The 27,659-nt window shown below is 39.5% G+C and overlaps 2 protein-coding genes across 2 annotated transcripts; both read left to right on the forward strand.

The window, feature by feature from the left end:
* The first annotated feature begins 2,471 nt into the window (after window positions 1–2,471).
* LOC148726159 (uncharacterized) lies at window positions 2,472–5,308 on the forward strand. Its single transcript, XM_088728678.1, has 5 exons — window positions 2,472–3,021; window positions 3,106–3,269; window positions 3,667–3,879; window positions 4,177–4,281; window positions 4,573–5,308. The coding sequence occupies exons 1-5, from the start codon at window positions 2,994–2,996 to the stop codon at window positions 5,077–5,079; spliced, it is 1,017 nt and encodes a 338-aa protein (XP_088584804.1). The 5' UTR covers window positions 2,472–2,993; the 3' UTR covers window positions 5,080–5,308.
* A 1,768-nt stretch (window positions 5,309–7,076) lies between these two features.
* On the forward strand, window positions 7,077–23,008 carry LOC148726160 (NACHT, LRR and PYD domains-containing protein 12-like). Its single transcript, XM_088726935.1, has 3 exons — window positions 7,077–7,508; window positions 14,348–14,443; window positions 20,073–23,008. Exons 1-3 carry the CDS (start codon window positions 7,442–7,444, stop codon window positions 22,283–22,285), a joined length of 2,376 nt encoding a protein of 791 aa, XP_088583061.1. The 5' UTR covers window positions 7,077–7,441; the 3' UTR covers window positions 22,286–23,008.
* Window positions 23,009–27,659: the final 4,651 nt, after the last annotated feature.

Consider the following 27,659-nt stretch of genomic DNA (forward strand, 5'->3'; position numbering starts at 1 on the left):
TTCGGAAGCGGCGGGTTTTGCCCATAACGAGTTTCGCACACAAAGCGTTTCGCCCAGACCTAGACCATAATTGAAAGATAATTTGGTTATATCAACTAAGTTGAAGTTCTAAATTGGCCACCGTAACGAGTAAAAAAGCCGACGTTTCGAGCGTTGGCCCTTTGTCAGAGCGAGTGGAGAGTAGAAGCCTATTCAAGGGCGGCTTCGATATTTTGAAAGCCATAGTTTTCATGTGTGAAGTGGTCAATTGTGTCTTTTGTGACGTCTATCGGAAAAACAGTTTCTTTCGAAACTATCAGCCTTTATTCAAGTATCATTGGTTATGACCAGAATCTCGGTCATGACTTTTTTCATTTGTTGGCTCTAACAAGAGCCGTTTTATGGAATCTATTCGGACCTGATTTCACAACTTGCTCTAGTCCAGTTCATGTTCCAGCGCGTCCAGATTCGTCAGTGTTGAATCGATGGTCTTTTTGACATCATGGTACTCCTTGAAGTACTGCTGCAAAACTATTTGGGCATCGTAGTGAATAGTTGAATCTGCTAGAACATCTAGTAGATAGAATACACAGCATCTGCTGTCTATTTTCTACCGATAACTCGACTAATTCTAGACGCATTGTACGTATGGAGTCAATGATAAAAACAGCTTCAAAGTTGTCCATAGTTGATCTAAAACACCTCTGAAGGAACGTGCCACAAATAATATTATCTTAGTGCGGACTTCTTAGGAAAAAACTCGGCAAAGCGTGCGGTATGAAAGTTCTAACTAAAAATAAATTACCGTCTTGCAAAAATATCTCACCCTTTCACTTGTCAATAGAATTTGAAAACAATTGCGCGTGGAACATAGAAAATGGTTTCACCCAGAAGTAGGCCTCCACTGTAACTCGAAAAACGTTGACCCAAGCATGCGTATGCCCAGAACGAACGTTGAGTAATGCCTTGAAAAACGTGACTTTTCCTGACACCATAAAAATGTTGAAACGAACAAGTTGTTTCTTTTACTAAGAATCAGGCGGGGACTGGAGGGTAATTCAAGCACGAAATACAAAAGAGCCGTTTACAAATCTTTATCAAAAAAGTATGACTGATTTTGGTTTTATCTGCAGCACTTACTCTCTCGAGAAGGTCGCGTTGGTTTTGTGTTGAAGCAAATTGAACGCTGTTGAAAGCGTTCATTTTTCTGACTTGGCTAGGTGTGCGGTGTGAAAGTTCTAACTAAAAAGAAACTACCGTCTTCCAGAAATATCTCACCCTTTCACCTGTCAATAGAATTTGAAAACAATAGTGCGCGTGGAACATAGAAAATGGGTTCGCCCAGAAGTAGGCCTATTTCCGATAGACGTCACAAAAGACACAATTGACCACTTCACACATGAAAACTATGGCTTTCAAAATATCGAAGCCGCCCTTGAATAGAAGCCGCATTATTTTCCTTTTGAAAAAAAAAATAGAAGCCGCATTATTTTCCTTTTGAAAAAAAAATAGAAGCCGCGGCTTCTATTCAAGAAAAGACGGTATGTATTTCTTACGACTCTCGACCTTTCTTATCAGAAATGATTGTAGTCGGATTAGAGATTCTTATTCTGTTTACCCAGTTCTTTCAATTATGAATAAAGGCTGAAAGTTTCTAAAGAAACTCTCCATTCGCTCTGATGAAGGTTGAAAAGTTAAAGGTTTAAAAGTTTCTAAAAAAACTCTCCACTCGCTCTGACAAAGGGCCAACGCTCGAAACGTCGGCTTTTTTACTCGTTACGGTGGCCAATTTAGAACTTCAACTTAGTTGATATAACCAAATTATCTTTCAATTATGGTCTGGGTCTAGGTCTGGGCGAAACGCTTTGTGTGCGAAACTCGTTATGGGCAAAACCCGCCGCTTCCGAAGCAACTTCTAACATCACGTTTATCGAATTGCTTAATTTACTGGCGAACAATTTCTAATTCCGTCGGGCTGAGAAACCAAGTATCATTCGCTCCGACGAAGGGCTAACGCTCGAAACGTCAGCTTTTGTAATCATTACGGTGGCCAATTTACCATTTCAACTTTGTTGATATATCCAAATTATTTCGTTACTCCCACCGACGCAGCCCCAAACAGTTTCTTTCGAAACTATCAGCCTTTATTCAAGTATCATTGGTTATGACCAGAATCTCGGTCATGACTTTTTTCATTTGTTGGCTCTAACAAGAGCCGTTTTATGGAATCTATTCGGACCTGATTTCACAACTTGCTCTAGTCCAGTTCATGTTCCAGCGCGTCCAGACTCGTCAGTGTTGAATCGATGGTCTTTTTGAGATCATGGTACTCCTTGAAGTACTGCTGCAAAACTATTTGGGCATCGTAGGGAATAGTTGAATCTGCTAGAACATCTAGTAGAATACACAGCATCTGCTGTCTATTTTCTGCCGATAACTCGACTAATTCTAGACGCATTGTACGTATGGAGTCAATGATAAAATCAGCTTCAAAGTTGTCCATAGTTGATCTAAAACACCTCTGAAGGAACGTGCCACAAATAATATTATCTTAGTGCGGACTTCTTAGGAAAAAACTGCAGTGTACTTGATCGTTTTGTGATTTGTCGATTAGTCGTTGGATTAAAATAAATATTACCATATACTTGTTTTTCTATTGTTCTTTTTTACTCCAATAAAAAAGCGAGATTTTCGATCCTCCTCATTAAGGATTCTTGGTATATAAAGGCATTTTACTCTTCACTGTTTCTCAATCATTTCTAACGACATTGTTTGACCCGAAATGGCTTTAACTGTAAGACAATTGTGCAAAGAAAGCAGCAGACGACCCCGCAAGGCTCTGTTTTTTTTTCCGAGACGAGAAGAAGACGGGAATCGCGCCTACACGCCTCATCATTGGAAATAGTATAGATTTAAAAGAAGGAATGGCGGTGACCGTTAACTGGCAAGGAAGAAAGGTACCCGCTGAACTCTTAGCCTTAAGTGGTAAGTAATGCCTTTCACATCTCGATTACATGGCAGAATTCACAGGAATACATTTGTGTAAGTCAGTTTTATTGCGAATACTCGCTTAAGCGACAAGTCTGAGTTGTAACTAATTGTCGTACTTACGATTTGTTCTTGTAGACGACGAAGAAGTCTTGAATCAGAAAGACTTGGAGTGGTGCGAAATAAACTTACCGCCGTTACCAAGTCTGGACTGCAACCAACAGCCGGATTCAGACTCTAAGGAAATTGCCCAACAACCGTCCCAAAAGAATGAGGTACAGCGGCCCAACAAGTCAACCCAGGTAATTCTGATTACTACATGGTGCTCTTTAGTAACGCGTTTCATAAAAATGTCGATAACGCCGGCCACTTCCAAATTCAAAGTGGTATTTTTACCTTCTTGTGAAGCGTAAATAATTGAAATTAATTATGTAATGCACGAGCTACCTTTATGATTCTATTATAGTTTTATGTCAGTGGGCATTTACCATCTACAGCGATCGTTTTATATAGGTTATAACTATTTTTGAACGTGACTTTTGTTAATAACCCGAACATCAGGAAGTCTAAGATCACGTTTTCTTGCGCGAGACAAAGTGAACGAGCGTGTTTCAACATTGTATTATCACATTTAAGTTTTCAGATGTTATACTACCATAACAGACTTTCGTTTTGATAAATGTTGTATTGATCTTTTAGGTGAAGGCTGGGCAGAAAAAACTTTCCGCAACTCCCGTTGACCCATACCAAGAGTTTTTGGCAGAACAGAAGAAAAGAGAGGCTCAGTGGTGTGAGGAAACTAAAGCAAAGAAAGCACGAAATGAGGAAAAGGAGGCCAAGAGTTTCAGTGCTGGTGCGACTGCAGAAGATGTTGCTTCCATAAAGCTGCTGCTACAAGAGAGTATCTGTAAGGTAAGCATAACAACAATGCGTTACTTGTTGAGAAAATGTCGCTTGGAAAGTCCTTTTCAGTTTTTTTTCTCTGAATTCAACACGCTTAACTACGTTACGGACACCCAGTGTCAACAATGAGTTTCTAAAGCAAGCCTTACCTTTGGATGACGTCTAATTACTTTTTGACTGAGTAATTTATAAATAATCGTCTTAATACGGAAACCTCATTTTACAGACACTTTCTTTGGTTTTGCCTGATGTTTGATTGTTCACTTTTTTTAATTAACTGTTCATTTGTTTGTTTTACTCAAATAGATGATGAAAAAATTCGAAGACGCCCTGTCTGGAGTGGAGAGAAAAATCACAGTCCGATTGGGTAGAATTGAGCAAAGATTGGATTCTTTAGAGCAAAACGTTATGGTAAGTTTTAATGTCTTTTTCGTTTACGCCTTTAAAGACGGAGTGCTCGGTAATGGAACTACTGGTTTGACAAACTTTGTTGCAGAAGACTAAACTGTTTGAGTGCCTCTAAACTCTAATTAAACCGGTTTAAGAATTATAAAACACAGGGTATAATGAAATAAGGCCATCAAAAGCTAGCGGTTTCAATTTATTTTCTACTTACTCGACTTAATCAAACCAAAATGGCCTTTATTTATTTTTTTAATTCCCTTGCTACAAAATGACATATGATTTTTAACTTTTTAATAGATACAACAACCAGAAACTGAGCAGCCATTATCAGCCAGCAGTATCCTTCAGCAGGATGATCTTCAAACTATAGATTCTGTTGCCTTGGCCAGTCTAAACGAAGATATGGACATCTTCGCGCTATCTCCAGAAACACCAACGGTTCCGACTCCGCCTACAGCTTCAACTTCTTCAACCCCTGCAACCCAAAGCTTCCACGCATTAACAGAAGCTCAAGTTGGCGATGAGCTCATTGGTAGCTGCGTGACCCCAAGAAAGCTACCAGTCGTGAAGAACATTCTGCAGAGCGGATCGGAACGGCACAAATGCGCGCTTAAGCTTCTGCCATACTTCTTTACTAAAGATGAGATGAGCACCAGCAACACAGACGGAACACACCAGAAACTTCCCCTAGACACTACGAAACTAAACTCATTAAAAGTGTTAGTTTTTTCTAGATTTCCAGTCGAGTCCTCTGCGGAGAGAGGCAAAATAAATCAAGGGCAAAATAAATCAAAGGCAAAATAAATGCTAAGTGTCGTTTAAGTAAGCATATTATAAAGCAAGCAGGCGACAGGTAGACTTAAAGAGAGTTTTTAACTAAGGCTTTTCGCGATTGTTTCAATATTTGTTTCTACTATTATGATTGTTGAGGATTCATTGAGATTACTGTAGGCTTCTCGTTTTCAAGTTATTGATGTAAAATGGTTGTAGAGACCTTCAATTTTATTTAAAGTTTTGGTTTTCTTTGTTGGAAGAGGGATGTGATTAGCTTACGAAAACAGATGTTCGTTAGTTAAGACAAGGAGAGCGAGATTTGTTTTCATGATTATGCAAATTTATTTCGAGTGACGTGTACGGCAAAATTTACAAAATCCGTGGCTATCGAGTTTCTCATCTTTTATTTCCATCGATTAAAAGGAAACAGAAATTGCTTTATAAAAGCTCTAATTACACATTACTTTACGAAATCGAATGCTAGATGAAACACGAGCGAAAGAAAGTTGAGTTTTGTTACATGCACATGCAAAATTGTTTCGATTAACCGACGGTGAAATCTACAAAATCAGCGGCATTTCTTAACGTTTTTCACTTGAGAGTGCGTTTTCATTTCAGTCAATACGTAGAAACAATGTAGGAACATGGGAAAAAATGAGTTTGCTTCTCAATTCTATTTTCTTTCTATCGAGAATGTTCAGTCCACATGGTATGATTGACAGATTGCTTCAAACGCATTGCGAGCTCTCCAGGGCGAGACTCGCTCTCGGCTCGCTTCACTCGCCAGTGGATAGCTTAATGGCAGGCTAGTAATTTAATTTTACTTAGTTTTCTATCGTTATCAGTCGAATATTATTAGCATGAAACGTCAGTGTTCCGCATCAACAATTCGTATAATTGTTCACAACGGTTTCTGATCGATATGTGCATGGCTTCCCGCTGTTCTTTAGCCCTCCTTATCCGTTCAACGTTTTTGTCCATCCGTTTAACGTTTTGAGCAATCTATTAATAGATGCTGTTCAACCGTTTAACGTTTTAAGCCATCCGTTTATTTTTTTTTCTCGGCCGTTTAACGGTTCACGGAATCCGTTTTTGGACTTTGCTCTACCATTTAACGCTTTGGACTATTCGTTTAAACGGACATGCAAACCGTTTAAACGCCCTTACTACCCGTTTACTATCCGTTTACAAACCGTTTATTTTGTGGGAAATTAACGTCTCCTACCCCAACCCTGCAAGAGACAGGACCTCTATTTATTCGTCCCTATCCGATAAGACTAGAATATCGAACCATTTCTTGATGTTATATAAAGGTAGCAAATTCTTCTCAATTATTCTAAGACCCTGAGTGTTGGTCCAGCCGGGCCTCGAACCCTCGACCTCCCGCACAACAGTCCAGCGCTCTATCCATTGAGCTAACCGGGAGGCGGTTAATCAAATTCTATGGAAATGTTTATATGCTGCTGGTGTTTTGTAGATGCAGTCTGATAATATAGGATAGCTATTGAATCCCTGCATAGGCCTTGATTTTGTTCCAGACATAAAGTATTCAAAGTATTGGGTCTTTTTACAGGAACACAGATTAAGTTGAATTCTTTGTTAGAACCCCACGGAGATGACCTTGGTTAAATGGCTTTTTTCGAGTTTCTGGTAACTTTGCCCAAATTGAATTTAGGCTCATTTATAATACATTCCTTACTTTAATTGATCTCCATAAATGAACATTCTGTTTACAACTACGAACTTACAACAAAGTTATGTGTTGGAACTCTCCTTTGTAAAAAACATTAGAAGTGGTTTTGAAACGCTGAAAACCGTTTCATGTACATAACTGAGAATTCTGCTACTTTTGAAAGTTAGGAAGGTATTCTTTATGATCGGCTATAAAAGTCAAAGTGAGTTACCTGTGCACCACTTGATCTCACGTTTTGTTACAACTCCTTCAAGGTACTGAGCTGGTGGTGCGATGGGGTAGTGGCCGTAAAGGAACAGGTGGTATTCTAAGGTGGGGAGGGGGGGGGAAAAGGGGCTTCTAATGTCTTAAGTGGCAAGGGGTCTCCTTGGCCGCAGCTCACCTCCGTGCACCTTAACTCGAGGACAAAGGAGAGGAAGGAAGCACGATAACCTGGACTACATTGTATTGCCCCCTGAAAATCTCTTTAGTGCCCTAAGATAACCTTGGTGGAGGAGCGTCTTTGAGTTTGTTGCCAATTTTTCTAATTTTCATGTTCTTTACTGACAAGGGAAGCGGATAAGATGAAAGATAAACCTCTCCCAAAAAAAATTGATGTTTTCTTTCTTAATGTTACCAAGTTAGAAATACCATGTTGAAATAAACTCAAGCTACAAATGTACATGTTTGCTATTAATACTAGGTTCAAGTAAATTTCAAATGATGAAACGAAAATCGGATGACTTGACGAGCGGGCTTCCACATAACAAGAGACCTAGGATGGAAGGTAAACGTTTTTTATGTTGTAAATGTTAATACAAGTATATGTATGTTCTGTGAAGTCAAAAGGAGACACAATTCTTTATTAAATTTCTGGGGGTGATCATATCACCTAGAACCTCATGGAAAATTCAACTTGACAACGGGTTAAAGATAGATTACAATGTGATGCCAGAGAGGCAACTTGAGACACATTCTTTTGACAATGGTTGGGTCTCGCCTGCACTGGTAGCAACACAAAATAGAGCAAACAGCTACAAAGCCAAATGTCGTGTCTTCTTCCGCCAAGAATAACAACGAGTTGTTTCTTTAGTTTATTCTGTAGGTCTCTTGATTTAAGGTTTTCAAGTGTAGTCACGAAATCTCGAGTTTTTAGTCCGCGTTTTGGTCCGAGTTTTGGTCCGTGTTTTGGTCGGAGTTTTGGTCCGATTCCATGGGAACTTCCGGGTTATAAACACAGCAGATGGGTCCCATGATCAAATTAGTTCTCTACAAAATTACAAGATACATTATCCAATTTAAAATGACTGCACTTCGAGTAATATTAATAAGGACACTTTCTAAATGGATAATAAGAAATATTTTGGATTAATATGAACATTTTTCATATCTATCTTGCCTTTTATTGATTTCTTTTCTTCTTTCTCATCTCTGCGTGATAAACAAAACAATAGGTCGCTTGGAGCGATGAATCGGCTTTCGGCGACAACATTTTTGTAGATGGGCGTGGGGATTTTTCTCTCTTAAATGCTGTTTTATGGTGTCATTAAGTATGGAAAAGCTTCAAAGTGTTCAATTCAGGCGTCAACCATGGGTTGAAGGCGTAAATTCCGTAAATAATCGAGTCCGCTTTTTGTGCATTGTTGGCTGGAGTTTTCGGAACTGAGCATATTACGTTGACCGGCTGTACTAGAAGTTGGCCGAAACCGCAACATACTTCTATATCTCCATACTCCTCCAACCTACTCTAGTTGGTTAGCTTGAATAAATATATCGTTGGGAAGAAATTGGAATTTTGCGCTGAGCCCAGATTAAAGTTGCATATTTACGGTCATGACGGCAAAAGCAAAGTAGGTGTCAAACTGAAGAGTAATTTTCAGTGTAAAAAAAAAAACGGTTGAAAAAGAAAAACGTATATGCTTTGCTCTCACAAAGGATCGATCTAAATACGCGAAGCAAAAAAATTCCTCAAACGAGAGTTTTGTGAAAAGACGAGTAATTCAATTGGTGCCATTTTTGATGAGCGGCGCTGTTATAAAACAGGCCTTTGAAGTACTGAAGCGATTTGCGCTTGGAAAAAACCATGTTTTACAATATTTCGAAAAACCAGTGTGGTATCTATAGTTTGACTCGACACCTTACGAGAACTATTTTTATTAGAGATGGTTATGATCCCACTGGAAGGATTGAGAACATTCGCCAACTCTATAAAACCCGCGAGGGTACGACAAACCTCCTTCCCTGGTGTGAAGACTTGAACTTTTCTTTTGGAGACCTCTACACCAGACTTAAAGTCATCTACAAAGAGAAAACGAGAGGAACAGCTACGGAACGAGTCGTCACGATGTCTGAAATCTTCAACCCGCACGAAGAATGTGAAGAGCCAAGAGTTGTATTAATAGAAGGGAAGCCTGGTATGGCAAAGACAACTTACTGCAAAAGAATTGTTTTCGACTGGGCCACTCAAAAACGCGCAACCGGAAATTACTTCGCAAAATTCCGCATAGTGCTTTTGATTAAATGTCGTGAAGTTCAGTCTGACCTTTGGGAAGCCATTGATGATCAACTTCTACCTCGAGATATCGGTGACGACCAAAGAAAGAGATTCCTCGACTTCATTCGCCACAATCAATCTAAAGTTCTCCTGGTACTCGATGGATTGGATGAAGTTTCTGAGATGAAGCTACCAATGTTTTCAGCAATTATTCAAGGCCGAGCGCTGCCAAAATGTCGCGTGGTTGTAACTGCACGGCACGAGGCTGGAGTCAAAGTTCGAAAATACTGCGACACGCTGATAGAGGTGGAGGGATTCACTGAAGAAGATATGAAAACCTTCATCAAAAAGTACTTCAGAAGGAAGACAAACCTGGCCGAACAGCTTATCGGACGATTGCATGACGATAAAACCTTACATGAAATTTCGACGAATCCTCTCAACATTGCGCTTCTTTGTCTGGTCTATGAAGATTTGAGAGGTGTATTTCCTGAAAGCAGAAGTAAGCTGTACATGGACATAGTGGATTGTATACTAAGAAGATACAGAGCAAAGAAACAACTTTCAGAAGTCGAAGAGGACCCTGTTGGACTTTACGAAAGCCAACTGAACCACCTTGGCTCGATAGCTTTGAAAGGTTTATTAGAAGACAACTTGGACTTTGACGACAATGAGCTTGGAAAACACAAAGGAAGTGATCTACCAGAACTTGGATTTCTCTCTGTTCAGCCCGGACGCAGTAAACTCCGAGCTACTAGACGTTATGGCTTTCTTCACAAGACTTTTCAAGAGTTCTTCGCCGCCTTGAATCTCGTTTGTCAGCTTATCAATAAGGAAATTAGCACGGACAGCATAGCTGTTGACAGACGATATCGCCACGAGCTGTAAGAAGTGCTTCTATTCACATTTGGCATTCTAGCCGCACGGTGCGAGGAAACAGCAGAGAACCTTACGAAAAGTATGGCGACACAGTTAAACCGGGAAGTCCGGAATAGGGAAGCCGGAAATAGTATGACTGTTATATAAGAGTGCATTTATGAATGCAAAAATGAAAATTATTAGAAGACAACTTGGACTTTGACGAGAAGGAGCTTGGAAAAAAAAAAAGGAAAGCGATTTACCTGGATTTGCATTTCTGTTAGTTCAGCCCTGAGGTAGTAAACTAAGACCGACTAAACGTTATGGCTTTCTTCACAAGACTTTCCAACAATTCTTCGCAGCACTCTGTCTCGGTTGTCAGCTTATCAAGAAATAAATAAGCACAGACAGCATAAATGCTGACAGACGATATCGCTATCAGCTGAGAGAAGTGCTTCTGTTTACATTTGGCATTCTGGCAGCGCAGTCCCAGGAAAAATTCATCTCTAGAAATGTTATTTCTGAACGGAAATAACATTTGTGAAGCTGGTGCTGCTGCTCTGGCTAAGTAATTATTTGAAAGAAAACACATCTCTAGAAGTGTCGAATTGACCTTTGAATTATTTTGGTAATTCTGGTGCTGCTGCTGCTCTGACTGCTGTGCGAGAGTGTCATCCATCTCTAACCGAGTTAGATGGGCTTCCCCTGAAATTTTATACTCTGTGCTCTGACCAATTTTAAGAAGTGATAATGTAGCGAATAATCAGGGATTCGCGGCTCTTACCCTAAGCAGGGTAGATCATGGTACAGTAGCTTCTAATTATCGATATAAATATTAATGCAAGACTTATGTAGCATCTATTCACTAAGATTATTTAATTTAGTAAGAGCTTCATTTGAACGATAAATGTACTTCTTAAGACTTTTAACTGATGTAAATAAAAGTATTTTCAGCAGAATTTCAAGGTTTCTCCATGTATTCTCTATGTGTGTTTAGTTATTTTTTTCCTGCATTCTTCCGGAAAATCTGTTTGATCTCGATGCCCCTTCGTTTTCTGTTTCCTTACTTCATGTCAACTTTTTTGCTTGAGATCTTTTGGAAATTGACGCAATTGGTTCAATGTGGTATGTATGCTGTAGGAATTCGGTTTTACTTTGGTAATGATTACTGGATGAACGAGTGAATTGTCTTGCTAATTGAAAAAAGGCGAAAGGAAAAAAAAGAGAAAAAAAAGGACACTGGCGGCAGCCACAGATTATGCAGGTGTTCGAACTTTCCCTACCCTACCCTACTCATCAGATATTGTCAACTGTTAATTTTATCAGAGAATTTCTGGGAAAAGAATTGGAGAGGAAAAGGAAGAAAACATGGGGAGGGGGAATTCAAACCCGGGATTATAAAACAGGTTCACCAGACTTAAAATAACATAAAGGGAATGGAAAAAAATGTGCGACGATGGAAGAGGATGAACAAGAGAGGAAAAACTGCGGTAAAGTTATGTATGTCACAAGTAGTCAAAAGACGTCTATGCATAATGAATCAAAGATCACGGACTCGATCAAACAGGGTTGTTCGGGTAATCCCGCGCTAGAATAATATTTTTTTCCGCAAGCTCCTTACGGGAGTTACCCCATGACATCGAAACCCGCTTGAGATATGGCGGACATGGCGCACGGGCTGATCAATAGAACACGCTGAAAAAGAAAGATTGTAAGATGAGGTCATTATTAAATTGCCTTGGAGATCAGTGGATTCTGTAGTAGCCCAGGTACCCCCACCCCACCCCACCCCGCTAAGATAAGGTGCGGCTCTTGACAGGGCTAGGACCTAGTCTCGTACCCAGACCCTAGAGGTAAACGAGAGGATCTGGGTAATGGATTAGTCAGGACCTTCCGGGTGAATGAAATGAAACTAAAATGAGTGAATGTGAATGAAATGGCACTTTCATTTCACTGTCGGACAGTGAAGCGAATCGTGATGGCGCTAATGCCGAGTCTCCTTTTCCGTTGTTTTTCTCTTTTTTTTTTGCCTCATTTAAGAACTCTAGCCCAAGTGAAAAGGTGGGAAAATTGTCTTCGTTTTGGGACTGGTGGGCCGAGTCTCTGTTTGTATCCATTATTGTAGCGAAATGTATTAGTTTTTCCCCGCGCTAACCATGGCCACTCGGGCGAAAAAGAGAAATTTCTAGCGAAGCGGTTTGCTCACACTATCAGCATACACTATCGGGACTTTGAGCACGCTTACGTATACTGAATTTGATTGCGCGGCTCTGTGGCAAAAATAAAAATTGCTCTTTGAGGCAAAAGAAGCAGACTTTGCTTTATCGTTTTTCTAGAAGTGAAAATATCATCCGGGAAATCTAAGATAGGCTGATCGTATTAAGCATGAAAAACGGGATCTCTTCTTACGTTATCAGTTATTGTCAATTTAATCTCAGTGGGGAGTAGTACGGTTGACGGTTAAATCTTATGGCCTTTGACAGAAGAAGTTTCTTAGTAGGAGGAAGATGTTTCTTATTAGATATTTCTTATAAACGGAAATAAGATGTTCTAGAAGTGCCTGAATATTATCACAGGATCAGTCTTAACTTCCCACGGCAGTGAGGAGCGTAATATAAATGAACTACAGTGTAAGCAACATGAAAATGAGAAAAAATTAGAAAAAACCGCGACAAACTCTTGGAACAAACTCTTCTTCGACGAACTTAGTACTGTTTGACATTCAGGGAATGGCTGCCCAGGTCCTACAACCTTTCTTGAAGACGTTGCATGCACACGATAAACTCGGCCACAATCTTCACCGCCACCGAGCTGCGAAAATTGGCACATTTTGGCGTACAACAGAACAATTGAGTAATTTCTATTTTTCCTTACTTTTTTGTAACCCAATGATGATCTGAATTTTATCTTATTCTAAATTTGAACCCAACGAATGATCTAATTTTTAACGCAATGAATGAAAATGCTAAATTATTCTGTTTTTTAAGATATTAATAAGATAAAATCGCACGTGATCTTATTTAGATGAAACAATGGGACAGTAAAGGATGTGCAACCTAGGGTGAGAAGGAGGAAAGGGGCTTCTAATATCTTGAGAGATAAGGGGTCTCCCTAGCTACAGCCCACCTCCATGCACCTAAACACTAGATAGGAGAAATGGAAGGAATGGAACCATTTTAACCTTAATAACATTGTATTGCCCCCCTAAAATTCTCTCTACCGTCCTAAGATGACCCTGGTGGAGGTGCTTCCTAGAGTTTGTTGCGGCTATTTCTAATTTTCATGTTGCTTACACTGTAGCTCATTTATATTACGCTCCTCACTGCCGTGGGAAGTTAAGACTGATCCTGTGATAATATTCAGGCACTTCTAGAAGGCTTTGCACTTCTTTCCGGTTTTGAGTTGATGATGTTAGAGACACGTTATGGTTATGGTTACCTTAGATATTTGGGTTATGATCGTTGGATCCTAGGCTGTTCATGGGCCAAACCATTTCTTTCTTTCATTTGCAGTGCTAATACACTAATACTTTTAACCGAATTACGGTCTTTTTGTCCAATAGTCTTTTCGTCCAAGTCTTTTCGTTCCAAAGTTTTTTCATCTAGGTCTGTTCGTCTAAATGTTAAGTCTTATCTGGGAGCATTTAAGTAACTTTTAGAAGGCTAGATAAGGCTATATAAAGAACTTATTAGTGCGAGCCGTTGCCATTTTGGTTTCGATAGCTCTTACTAACTGATCCTCGTTTACAATTTCAACATCGTCAATTACGATAAATACACAGAGATGTTTATTTGGGGTCATTTTTGGGTTAGGTTTATTTGTTAATCATTTTTGGTTAGTTTTACTTCTTTATCATGTTGGAATATGTTGTTGGTTGTATCGGACACTAATTGATGTTACCCATAGTTGTCTATTACGCACAATAGACGCTTAACAACAAGCCTAATATTCCCATTTCTTCTGCGCGAAATAATTAAACGGCAAGTCTTTACTTTTGTCACTATTTGATAAAATATATCTTGTTACTACTTCATTTAAAACAATGTTACAACTTTGACGAAAAGACTTGATATTGGACAAGTGGACCAAAGACTTCAGATGAAAAGTACTTAGACGGAAAGACTCTTGGACGAAAAGACCGGATACTCTTTTCACCAACTCATCACTTTACCGATCCAACTCCCCCCCCCCCCCACCTCCTCCTTGATTTGCGGCATCTTTACCTAAATGTCCCAATTTTCAAAACTGACATAAACATTACCTTCTATCATCAGACCCAAACAGACAAGAGTTGCAGCAGATCAGTAGTGAAGTGCGAAACATTAGAGAAAAGTTGGACACTCAGCTGAGAGAGGACACGAGGAATGCAGGTAAGAACTCAATTAGTACTACATGATAGGAAATTCAATTAAAACTGATATGATAGTCTGCGAAATATGTAAGATAAACCTCTTCTACATTTTTTTCATAATTTTCTACGGGTAGTACTTAGCGATTCCATCCATTATCAGTTGTCTCCCACCCCACCCTGCCCCCATCCTTAGGATCAAAATGTGCACCACGTTGAATCCACTCCACCAGAAGCTGCAATGTAATGATCTCCATTACAAAGGGAAAATCAAATTCCAATCTCGCCATCATCATCGTCCAGCTTCTTTTATTTTGCGTGGTATTTTCGAAGTCGCGCAGTTGTTTTGTACCAGCGAGAAATTTTTGAAAAATGTCCTTGGAATGTCGAAGACATAGCAGTTGAAGGGTCAGGTAAGAAATTTACAGAATTTATTCTATCGCGAGATCCTCCTAAACAACTCTCTCATGCAGAATGTTTTTGAAGCAATAGTGGACCACGAGGTATGGAAGTCAGTCCTACGAAAAAGTCTTTAACCAAAACTGATCTTGCAGGTGATTCAAACGATTTTTTTGGACTGTATTTCAAAATGAAAAAAAGGCTCATAACCTATGCAGACTAAATTACTTGTATAAATTGACCTTCAGAGTTGATCAGTGTTCCGCGTAGAAAGTGAGGCCCACGAACTGATCCCAAATCGTGCAATATTATCCAAGCTTTAAGAATCATTGGATCCAAGAGGAATACATTTGTAATTCGAAATCAGAAAAATGCAAATTAAGTCTTAATCTCGTACCAAAATTCAAGAAAACATGATTGGAAACTTACCTCTGTGGCGGGTCGTGAAAACAGATTTCTCTCTTCAGGCTAGCAGATTCGGGTAAGCGAACAGATTATAAAAAACCTACTTCTCTCTTTACTGATTCTTCTCAAGAACTGGTTTAAAGCATGATAAGCTAACACTTTAAAATCATTTTACGGAATTAATGTCATCACGAGTCGTGTAATTAAAATATATCTGTCATCATCATCGGCAACTAAACGAAACAATCAGAACTGATCGTGGCCAGATGAACAGTGAAGACGGCCGACAAGTGAGTGACAACGTGAACTCAGGGGTGGAACATCCGGATGAGACGCAGAATCAGGGTCAGTTCCACAACACTATCAGGACGATGTTACTTTTTTTTTTCAATAACTCCTCTACAAGGTTTACAATAAAATTCTAACCAGCTCACAGGCACTCTACCCTTAAAGAGGGTGTGAAAAGTGCATCTTAACTTTACACCCACGTCCAAAGTCTGTGGCTACCAGTATGTGATCAACTGTTTTCACGGCTAGGTAACCTAAACCAGTTGGCATGTACTTAAAAGAGGTGGGTTGTTACTCCACCCTCATGACAATGAAATAAAGTTGCATTATAAAAATAATTTGTTATTCGATCCAGTGTCAATGAGGGTAGCTCTGAGGGGACTGCCTGCATGAGCTCCTTACAGACCTCATTGATAATGCGCTCAAGGTAGAAATCTGTCCTCTTCCAAGAACATCGTTCTTTAATACGAACACCAATCCGGCAAACCGTTGAAGCGAAGGTCTTTGCCTTCACTGGTCGCAACACAAATAGAAAAAAGAGCTAAAAAGCCAAATGTCTGTCTTTTCCCGCCAAGAATAAGTACGAAACGTTCCTTAAGTTTATTTTGTAAGTCTCGTGAGTTATGTTCTCTAGGTGCAATGACGAGATCTCGAGCTTTTGGTCCGTGTTTTCATCGTTCCTCCCTTGGAGGTTTACATGTTCTTTATTTTTCTGTCGCTGTGGTGCGGGTACTTTTCAATTCAAGGGCCATAGGCGATGTTCTCAGCTCGAGAGCGCTGAACGGCCTTTTTTCCTGCATTAATTCCTTTTTTCCTATTTATTCCTTTTTTCCTATTTAGGTCCTAAGGACTGAAAATACGTCTCACTCGTTCGAGCTCTTTCTTCCCGCGTAACTCTGCTTACACGTATATTTACTCCAAATGTATGCTCAATGTACACCCATCATACCCTACTTAGTTGCATCTTTGCTTTGGGTTTGACATCTATCGTCCAGTTTTCCCGTTAAATGTTTTAATGATGTTTTGATGATGTATGTACGTGTTCAAAGCCCAAACTCGAGTCACGAGTCGTGAACCAGAATCTTAGGGTCGGTTATTTACCCGAGGTCTAACCCAAACCCCGGTTTTACGCAAACAGTGAGCCGCAGGGATTCTCTAAGTGACGGTGGATTTAACTCAATAAATTTCCATACATTGCTAACTTTCCACCTTCTTGACACTGTCAAAAATAAATGTTCAGATAAAAGATTCAACTAAAATGAAGATGGTTTAGATGGCAGTTTTGTAAAAAAAATGCTAAACTTCGTTTAAATAACCAGCCGTGATGAAAAGTCGTTATTGGTTGGCTAGCTAGGAGTGGGCGGGGAGAAGGAAATGAAGGATTTAGGGGGGATCATAACATGGTTTTCGGGAGAAATCAAAGGGAGGTCAGTCGTCGCCAAAAAATGCAAAAGGGGAACTATAGAAAACCTTTTCTTTTTTCGACGACTTTACAATTTATTAAAAGAAAAAAAATAGGCGGGCGTGATTAGTTTCCTTGTCAAAATTCTAAACTGTATCAGAGCTACTGTAATTTTCGATGCAGCGTTCGGTGGCCTTTACTTTTGGTGCCTCAAGAAAGGGTGCCTGTGCAAAACAAGCTCATTAGGGATAGGGCGCTTATTTTTCTTCTCAGAAACAGAAGAATATGCAAAAAAAAAAAGCTTGAATTGTTCCATTAATATAGAAGACTACAGAACAGACTTGTCCAGGGATCCTGCAAGACTAAAACTACCGACAAGGCAATGGTCGCAAACGAGATTATTCGTTTGAAGAAACTGTGCACTCACGTGGTTACCGTTTTCTGTAACGAGGCTTTAAATGAGAACTGAAAGGAAAATGAACTACGGTTGATCTCGTTGCAAATATACTCTAGCAGTGCCATCACTGAAACAGAATCGGGGCGCTTAACAGAACATGAGTGCTTATCCAGTAGGAGTGCTTATCAGAATAGGGGCGCTCATTAACAAAAACCAGATTCGAGAGGGGCCCTTCTTAGAGAAGGAGAACAAAGACGCTAAATCAATGATTATGGTACTTTGCCATGCCTGGGAAACATTTTGCGAAATGGGTGACGATAGCTCAGATTGGCTGTAATTGACTCATCTTAATTTTAAAGGCTCACGGAATGTGTAACATTTCTTAAGCTAACCCATGTTCTTCTGTATTTTAAAATGCGATAAAAAAAGCCTGGACTCCCATTTCTGTGCTTCACAACCTTTTAGACAAATTTAATTTTTTGACTGGGTAATAATTGAAATTGCTGGGGCTGATTATACCACTAAGAACTTCGTGCAAAATTCAACTTGACAACGGGTTAAGAGATATATTACAATGTGAGGCCAGAGATGCAACTTGAGATATTATTTTGACCTCGTTGGGTCTCGTCTATACTGGTAGCAACACAAAATAGGACAAACAGCTAAAGAGCCAGATGTCGTGTCTTTTCCCACCAAGAATAAGTAGGAAAAGTTTCTTAAGTTTATATTTTCCAGGTGTAGTCACGAAATCAGTCGAGTTTTTGGTCACGTTGTTTTCGTTATTCCTCCCTTGGAGGTTTATCAATTCTATATTTCTATGTCGCTGTGGTGCGGAGGTTTTTAAATTCAAGGGTTATAGGCGATGTATTCCGCTTGAGAGAGCTGAATGTGCCCTTTTCTGCAATTATTAAGGGCTGAAAATACTTATCACTCGTTCGAGCTCTTTCTTCCCGTGTGACTCTGCATACAAGCTTATTTACTCCAAATGTATGCTCAATCTACGCGGATTGAGCCTCAGTTAGTTGCATCTTTGCTTTGGGTTTGACCGTCTATCGTGCTGTTGTCGCGTTAACTATTTAACCTTTGACCCAAATCTAATTTTGCGAATCAATAATAATTGACAAGTGGTAGCTTCCATGGATCTGCGCGTAAATTTCGTGTAAACTGAAAAGTTTTCTTCTCTGATTTTGTTGATAGGGTGGCCATCGGAAAGACTTCGAAATATCAGATATATATCACAGTTCAAACTATGTCATAGCGGTAACTTCTTTAGTATGTCAGACACGTTTTGAAAAATTGCTACTCATCATAACAATCAAATAGAATGTCAATCAAAACCAAGTCACACCCGCCAAACGATAAGATTTTTGCTCGATAGCACTTGATTTTAAAAGGATTGAGAGGCACACGATATTCTTACAATTACTTCGAATTATCCTCGATGCCTTCTAGTTGGGGTCTTTTCTATAGTCATCTGTGTTCAAAAAACCGCCAGGCGGCAAGAAGCTGAAAGTAGGATCGAGAAGCCACTCACCGGCTGCGCCGTGGAAAACTACCAGGCCGATTACAAACTACAAACTATAGCGTCAGTTTTGCGCGTAGGAGAGAGGAAATTTTCATTTTGAAATAAATACAACTTGGTAAAACTTGATTTTCGGACGATCTCGTCATTGAATTTCGCATGATTACGTTGCGTGACACAATATTAATAAAGTTTGTAAGCAGTTCCTTTCACTTTATAAAGTCTTGAAAAATCGATGAAAATAATAATCTACTTGGCATATTTAGTGTGTTTTCGTGAATATACTATTTTCTGGCGATTTCACGGGAGCTTTTGGATAATAAACACAGCAGATGGGTCCTTTGAATAAGTTAGTACAGTATAAAATTAGAGAATACATTATCCAATACAAAATTAGTGCACTTCAAGTAATATTAATAAGGAAACTTTTTAAATGGATAATAAGAAATATTTTGGATTAACATGACCAATTTTCATATCTATCTTGCCTTTTCGTGATTTCTTTTCTTGTCTCTCTTTACTGCGTGATAAACATAACAATAGGACACTTAGAGCGATGAATCACCTTTCGGCGGCAACATTTTTGTAGATGGGTGTAGAGATTTCTCTCCCCTAAATGCTGTTTCATGGTATCATGAAGCATGAAAAAGCTGCAAAATGTTCAATTCAGGCGTCAACCATGGGTCGAAGGCGTAAATTTCGTAAATAATTGACTCCGCTTTTGGGCATTGTTGGGTGGAATTTTCGAAAATGTGCATATGACGTTGATCGGCTGTACAAGAAGTTCGCCGAAACCGCAAGATATTTTTATATTTCCATACTCCTCTAACCCATTTTAGTTAGTTTGAATAAATATATCATTGGGTAGAGGTTGGAATTTTGCGCTGAGCCGATGTAAAAGTTGCATATTTACGGTCATAGTGGCAAAGGCAAAGTAGGTGTCAAATTGAAAATAATTTTCAATGTAAAGAGCCGTTATAAAAGAAAAACTTAGGTGATTTTTTCTCACAAAGGATCGATCTAAATGCGCGAAAGAAAAAAATTCCTCAAACAAGAGTTTTGTGAAAAGACGAGTAATTCAATTTGTGCCATTCGATGATCGGCGCTTTTAAAAAACGGACCTTTGAGCGCTGAAGGGACTTTCGCTTGCATGGAAAAAATGTTTTGCAATATTTCGAAAAACCAAGGTGGTTTCGACAGTTTGACTTAACACCTGACGAGAATTATTTTTATTTTAGATGCCTTTGATCCCACCGAAATGATTGAGAACATTTCTCAACTCTACAAAACCCGCGAGGGTACGATGAACCTCCTTCCCTGGTGTGAAGACTTGAACTTTTCTTTTGGAGACCTCTACACCAGACTTAAAATCACCTACAAAAAGAAAACGAGAGGAACAGCTACAGACCGAGTTGTCACAATTTCTGAAATCTTCAACCCGCACGAAGAATGTGAAGAACCAAGAGTTGTATTAATAGAAGGGAAGCCTGGTATGGGAAAGACAACTTACTGCAAAAAGGTTGTTTTCGACTGGGTCACTCAAAAACGCGCAGCCGGAAATTCCTTCGCAAAATTCTGCATAGTGCTTTTGATTAAATGTCGTGAAGTTCAGTCTGACCTTTGGGAAGCCATTGATGATCAACTTCTACTTCGAGATATCGGTGATGACCAAAGAAAGAGATTCCTCGACTTCATTCGCCACAATCAATCTAAAGTTCTCCTGGTACTCGATGGATTGGATGAAGTTTCTGAGAAGAAGCTACCAATGTTATCAGAAATTATTCAAGGCCGAACGCTGCCAAAATGTCGCGTGGTTGTAGCTGCACGGCAAGAGGCTGGAGTCAAAGTTCGAAAATACTGCGACATGCTGCTAGAGGTGGAGGGATTCACTGAAGAAGATGTGAAAACCTTCATCAAAAAGTACTTCAGAGAGAAGACAAACTTGGCCGAACAGCTTATCGAACGACTGGATGACGATAAAACCTTACATGAAATGTCGACGAATCCTTTCAACACTGCACTTATTTGCCTGGTCTATGAAGATTTGAACGGTGTATTTCCTGAAAGCAGAAGTAAGCTGTACATGGACATAGTGGATTGTATACTAAGAAGATACAGAGCAAGGAAACAACTTTCAGAAGTCGACGAGGCGGACCTTGTTGTACTTTACGAAAGCCAACTGAACCACCTTGGCTCGATAGCTTTGAAAAGTTTATTAGAAGACAACTTGGACTTTGACGAGAAGGAGCTTGGAAAACACAAAGGAAGTGATCTACCTGAACTTGGATTTCTCTCTGTTCAGCCCGGAGGCAGTAAACTCCGAGCTACTAGACGTTATGGCTTTCTTCACAAGACTTTCCAAGAGTTCTTCGCCGCTTTGAATCTCGTTTGTCAGCTTATCAAGAAAGAAATTAGCACAGACAGCATAGCTGTTGACAGACGATATCGCCACGAGCTGAAAGAAGTGCTTCTGTTCACATTTGGCATTCTTGCCGCACGGTGCGAGGAAACAGCAGAGAACCTTATGAAAAGTATGGCGACACAGTTAAACCGGGAGGTCGAGCAAAGGGAAGCCGAAAATAGTATGACTGTTATATTAGAGTGCATATATGAATGCAAAAATGAAAATAATTTCCATGTAAAATTGGCCCGCGCTCTTGGACCTTGTCTTCAAATTGAAACCATTACTGTTTGGCCCACATTAAGATTAGAGGGGGCTAAAACTATCTTACTAACCAACATTCTTAGAACAAATACAAGTATGACAGCGTTGCATTTGTTTGGTAATGAAATTCGTGATGACGGTGCCGCTACTCTCGCTAATTGTTTGAAAGGGAAGACATCTCTGAAAGAGTTGAATTTGTCTGTCAATAAAATTGGTGATGACGGTGCTGCTGCTCTGGCTGAGTTTTTGAAAGAAAATAAATCTTGGGAAACGTTAGACTTGGGGGAAAATGCCATTGGTGAAGCTGGTGCTGCTGCTCTAGCTGGTTGTTTCAAAGAGAATACATCTCTGACATATTTGAGTTTGAGTTATAATAAAATTGGTGATGACGGTGCTGCTTCTCTGGCTGAGTGTTTGAAAGAAAATAAATCTCTGCAAAGGTTAGACTTGGATGAAAATGACATTGGTGAAGCTGGTGCTGCTTCTCTGGCTGAGTGTTTGAAAGAGAATACATCTCTGACATATTTGAGATTGAGTTTTAATAAAATTGGTGATGACGGTGCTGCTTCTCTGGCTGAGTGTTTGAAAGAAAATAAATCTCTGCAAAAGTTAGACTTGGATGAAAATGACATTGGTGAAGCTGGTGCTGCTAGTCTGGCTGAGTTTTTGAAAGAAAATTCATCCCTGAAAAGTATAAATCTGAACAGAAATAACATTGGTGAAGCTGGTGCGGCTTCTCTGGCTGAGTGTTTGAAAGAAAACATATCTCTAACTGTGTTGTATTGATCTCTAATTAACAAATGGTAAACACCACAGCGTACACTATTGAGTTATGGATGCACGCGGGAGGTTGCTAAGCACGAAAGAAGCGTAAGAGTCGCTCGAGGCGATAGCCGAGAGTGACTCTAGCTTCTTTCGTGCTTAGCAACCTCCCGCGTGCATCCATAACTCAATAGTGTACGCTGTGGTGTTTACCATTTGTTTTATAACATAACATTGATACATTGTAGCTAAAGAGTTCCCTTTTATTTAACAAATCTTACGTGACCAGAAAAAACAAGCGCGCGCGGAAAATAGTCTTTGCATTTGCTCACGTCAGCAGCGTACACCCATGGGCAAATGGGAGACGCTAAATTGACCAATCAGAGCGCGCGCTTTACTTTGGTTATGTTATAAATTACTTTGGTAATTCTGGTGCTGCTGCTCTGACTGCTGGGCAAGAGTGTCAATCATCTCCAACCGAGTTAGATGGGCCTCCCCTGATATTTTATACTCTGCCTTCTGACCAATTTTAAAAAGCAATAATGTAGCGAATGATCAGCGATTGACGACTCTTACCCTAAGCAGGGTAAATGTACAGTAGCTTCTAATCATCGATAACAATATTAATGCAAGACTTTGGTAGCATATATTCACTAAAATTATTTACTTTAGTAAGAGCTCCATTTGAATGATAACTGTATTTCTTAAGTCTTTTAACCGATGTAAATAAAGGTATTTTCAGCAGAATTTCAAGTTTTCTCCAAGTATTCTCTATGTGTGTTTAGTTTTTTTTTTTTCTGCATTCTTCCAGAAAATCCGTTTGATCACAATGCTCCTTAGTTTACTGTTTCCTTACTTCATGTCAACTTTTTTGCTTGAGATCTTTTAGAAACTGACGCGATTGGTTTAATAGGGTATGGATGCTTTAGGAATTGGGTTTTACTTTGGTCACGATTACTGGATGAACGAGCGAATTGTCTTGGTAATTGAGAAAAGGCGAAAGGAAAAAAAAGAGAGAAAAAGGACACTGGCGGCAGCCACAGATTATGCAGGTGTTCAAACTTTCCCTACCCTACCCTTCTCCTCAGATATTGTTAGCTGTTAATTTTATCAGAGAATTTTCTGAGAAAGGAGTTGCAGAGGAAAAGCAATAAAACCTGGAGAGGGGGAATTCAAACTCGGGACTGTAAAACAGGTTCACGAGCCTTTAAATAACATGAACGATTGGGAAAAAACGTGCGACGATGGAAGAGGATAAAGAAGAGAGGAAAAACAGCGTTAAAGTTATGTATGTTGTAGGTTTTCAAGTGTAATACAACGGCAATTTCACGAGTCAGGTAAAGAATTTTCCTTGAATCGCAGAACTTAATAAAAGAAGGAAAATCTATGAAACTACAGGAACATTGTTTTTATCGTGAGCGCGAAACAAGAGAACAAGAGATGCGAAACAATATCACTTTGCCTTGTTTTCAACTTGCAATTCTACTATGAATATCTCGCTTCGATAACCAATAAGAATGCGAGATTTAACTCAGTTATGCGGTTCTATCTGTAATCATTGCGATCTCAACGTCCGTGTAACGCAGACAATTTCGGAGGAACTGGCATTATCGCTTGCCCGTCTTCCTCTGGAAGCGCCTTTAATGTAAACAGGGGCTCACGAGTCACTTTATCTGCAAAATTAACTCACGGAATGTCACGTTACAACGAGATCAAAGGTAACTATGAAGGTAACAAAAGAACATTCAGTAAGGATTTTACCTCGCGTGACTTTATCATTTCTCTGACTGAAGCAGAGAAGTTACTACTTTCAATTTTTCTGTTCTATCTTCGTGTTTTTGGGGGCTGATCAGTGCACGTGATCTCGCTGTTAAACTACGGACCCTTACTTGTATGGACATGATCAAGTCACATCTCTCGCTCAAAATAACTCTTGTAGAAAGGTTGTCAGTTCAAGGTACAAAGAATATCGGTTTCATCGAGATTTTGGTCACGAAGTAATTATTCTTCCACAACGTCAGCCATCGTCAAATTAGCTTTCCATGTGTAAATTTGAAATTAACTTACTTTGTATCTTTTCAGAAAGTCATTCCCTCCACGACGTTACAATTGAAACATGGATCTACTTTAAACACCAAGGAAGTAGAAGAGACTCTAAGCGGCTTGATAGTTAAGTCTGGTTGCTTACTAAAAGAAATAACACTGTTTGCTAACGGCGTAAAATCGTACAATAAGCATAATACGAACTGAAAGAAATTACGCCGTAAGTCTTGGGGAGTTGAATCGCGTTATTGCACTTTTTTCTCAATGTTGAATTGGTGTCGAATGAAAGTAGAATAGTTGGCTCATCAAATTCATATGCGGTTCCCTGTGATTATCATTCTGGTGGAGATAAATCCAGAATCTCCGCTTGTTTGCATGCCAGCCGTAAAATCAGCCTACAAGTTCTAAAATATCCACAACAGCTTCTGCGAGAGTAACAAAATCTTGACCTAAAATACTGATTCATGTTTTTCCGTCCTGAATTGCAGATATTTATATATTTCCATGTAATGTGTTCTATTGAATGAATGGCGTTCCCCCCCCCCCGCCCCCCTTTTAACTTATTTTGTTATACTTGGCTGTGCGGAGCGAAGGAAATTAGAACGAACACTACTCGATCGTGTATTTCACCAGCGAACAGACGCGCGTGCAGCGTGAAGTTCGTGACAGCTGTTGTGCATAAAACGGGAGAGGCGTGATGCTCGCGGCCCTCACGGGCTCTCTATAGCGGTTTACTTTTTCATCACTATTATTGCTGTCTTAGTGGCTAAGGTATAAGTGCCAACAGACAAATTTACATTGAGCTATTTTTCCGGCGACCAAACCAGCAATTGCAGCTTCAAGTTACCAGAATTATTACTCTACCTTAGTTTTCTGTCTTTCAATCTCGTGCTCTGATGGTCCGGCAATGATTGGCTGGTTACGCTCACGCTCTTTAAAGCAAACATCCTCGATTAGTTCACTTTTTCGTCGTTGTCTGGAAGCACAACCAGTTACGCAAACAGGAAAAGATTCTTCAGGTCCATGAGTTACTTAATTAATTAATAAATAAATACAGTACAGTTAACTGACGGAAAGTAACTTTACAACGAGATCACAGGTAAGGGAAACAATATCACGCCTAACTAGAGGCAGCATCCCTCGACCTAAAAACAAATTTCACGTAAGTTCACCTTAGATTCGTTGTTTTTTTTTTTTTTTTCATCAATTCACAGAGAAATTTCCAGTTTTAACTATAAACTGAGACCATTACTCGCAAAAGTGAGTTAAATGAGATCTAAAACAACTGTGACGGCATCAGGTTTGTCTGTAACTTAATGATGTGAGGAGCATCAACGTCATCACCTTTCAACTCTTACGTTTCATCTTCCTGTGTTGAGACTGCATTCATTCCACGTTCTTTCGCTTTTAATAGACAGGCCTTATCTATAGATCTTTCTTGACGCAAAATGAGAGTATGTTTGATCGTGGACCAGTCCGATTGCTGTCCCTATGCATGTATTTATCCTTGTGCTGTGATATGCTGAATGAATGGCAATTTTCCCATTGAGTTATTACTTAGTCAGCTTTGTGAAGCAAAACCAAGTAGAACATGCATTATTTGTGTATTGCACTACCGCAAGGCGAGAGGCACACGAGGAGCGTGGAGCTTTCACAAGCTGTCACGCTTTTGTCATGCAATTGGCTGACGGGATGTAACTAAAAAAATAAACTAGAATTGAGATAACGAAAGTTTCTTTCCCTTAAAATTTTCATTTTCATAACTATATGCAGCATACTTCAGTGACTCACAACTGAATGAGGCTAGTGTCCGGTCACAATTAATTCGTTGTTTGTTTCATATCAAGCAGGAGAATTTTGGTAGTTTAAAATCATACATTTCTACAAAGTAAATGAAAGGATAGTGAAAGTTTTCGAGCATAGGTAAAGCTGATTGTTTCGCTATATATATAAATACAGGTACGCAGAATAGTTTGACCAACATTCAGGTGATAACACTAGTGCTGCAATTAGATATTTAACGACAAGATAGCTTTCGTGAGGTTGATGCTGACTTGATTTTCGTTCTTTTCAGGGATTCGTCCATTCTGTAAAGTTACAAATTACGGCATGCAGAGGTTAATGTCACTTTCAGGTTTAGAGGGAACCTTAAACGTTTAAGGTCGGCTGTAATTTGTTAACTTTTTTTAAGTACATACATTTTTGCAAACTTTACATCCTCCAGTTAAAGACAGTGAACATTTTTATCCTAAATCGCTTGCATGCAGACTGCATTGAAAGGTACAATTTAAATTGTTAGGGCACTTTTTAGAGTTTCCTAACTTCAATCAACAACCTTTTTTAGTCTTGGATGTTTTTTAGAAGTCCTTTTGCTAGGCGGGAAGAAAATTTTGAAACCCCTATCTTAAATGACAACAGAACAGTTTTATGGGCCCTTTAAGTTACCGGGACCTTCGAGAATGGGCCCCTGCAGAAAAGTAATACCGTAAAACGTCCATTAACCTTCCCCCCTAAAATAAGCCACCCCCCTCTAATGAGCCCCCCCCCCTTATCTTTAGAGGAAGAAACAAATTAAGCCCCCCTTTCCATTAAGGTAACTTAAAAAGGTTTCCAAGGAAACTCGGAAAAATGTTTCTTATAAGTATCTGTCACGATCTGACACTGTCAATTTGAGAGGCAAAAAAGCGCATATACACTTTTGAATAAACAACAGTACTGGCAAGTACCGCTACTGGCTTGTTAGCTCAATTGGTAGAGCGCTGCACTGGTGTCGCAGAGGTCAGTGGTTCGAATTCTGTAAAGGCCTGAGTTTTTTCAGATCTGATCTTCACTATTGCGTAAATAGTGCTGCGAGGATCGTGCACAAGTAAGTACTGGTAATGTAAATACACACGGGTAAATTGACCATAGCAACGATCTTGGAAAAAAAGAAAAACTCAAAGATCTCACGGAAAGTACTGCTGATTTCCGATTAATCCTCGAGGATTCACGTCCGTTAAATTTTGTGTGAGTCTGCTTGTTTGTTTTCTGCAATGGCGTGTGAAAATTGTGTCAGTTTCCACCGAAAAACTGAAGTCAATTGAGAAGCTTTTTCTAGCCAGACACAAGGGGATTGAATGCGACTTTCACCCATCGAATTCGTTCGCTTTCTGTTGTGAAACTCACTGTAGAAATATCTAACCCTAACCCTCACCCAAATTCAAGGGACTTGTTAAGGGATAAACAAAAGTGTATTTACAGAAGATCTCAAAACTTTCCTTAAAGTTCCACAAACGAACAAATTGTTCGGAAGAATTCATATATCATATGAATGAGAGTCACATTGATTAATTTAATTGTTAATGGCAAGTACTTC

The sequence above is a fragment of the Stylophora pistillata genome, chromosome 7 (genome assembly GCF_964205215.1).
Source record: "Stylophora pistillata chromosome 7, jaStyPist1.2, whole genome shotgun sequence".
NCBI classification, from domain to species: Eukaryota; Metazoa; Cnidaria; class Anthozoa; order Scleractinia; family Pocilloporidae; genus Stylophora; species Stylophora pistillata.

Coding starts and splice junctions, on each gene's coding strand:
- LOC148726159 (XM_088728678.1), top strand. CDS start 2,994: ATGGCAGAATTCACAGGAATACATTTGT. Junction 3,270..3,666: donor GGCCCAACAAGTCAACCCAG/GTAATTCTGATT, acceptor TTGATCTTTTAG/GTGAAGGCTGGGCAGAAAAA. Junction 3,880..4,176: donor TACAAGAGAGTATCTGTAAG/GTAAGCATAACA, acceptor TTACTCAAATAG/ATGATGAAAAAATTCGAAGA.
- LOC148726160 (XM_088726935.1), top strand. CDS start 7,442: ATGATGAAACGAAAATCGGATGACTTGACGAGCGGGCTTCCACATAAC. Junction 7,509..14,347: donor CAAGAGACCTAGGATGGAAG/GTAAACGTTTTT, acceptor TTCTATCATCAG/ACCCAAACAGACAAGAGTTG. Junction 14,444..20,072: donor AGAGGACACGAGGAATGCAG/GTAAGAACTCAA, acceptor TTTTTATTTTAG/ATGCCTTTGATCCCACCGAA.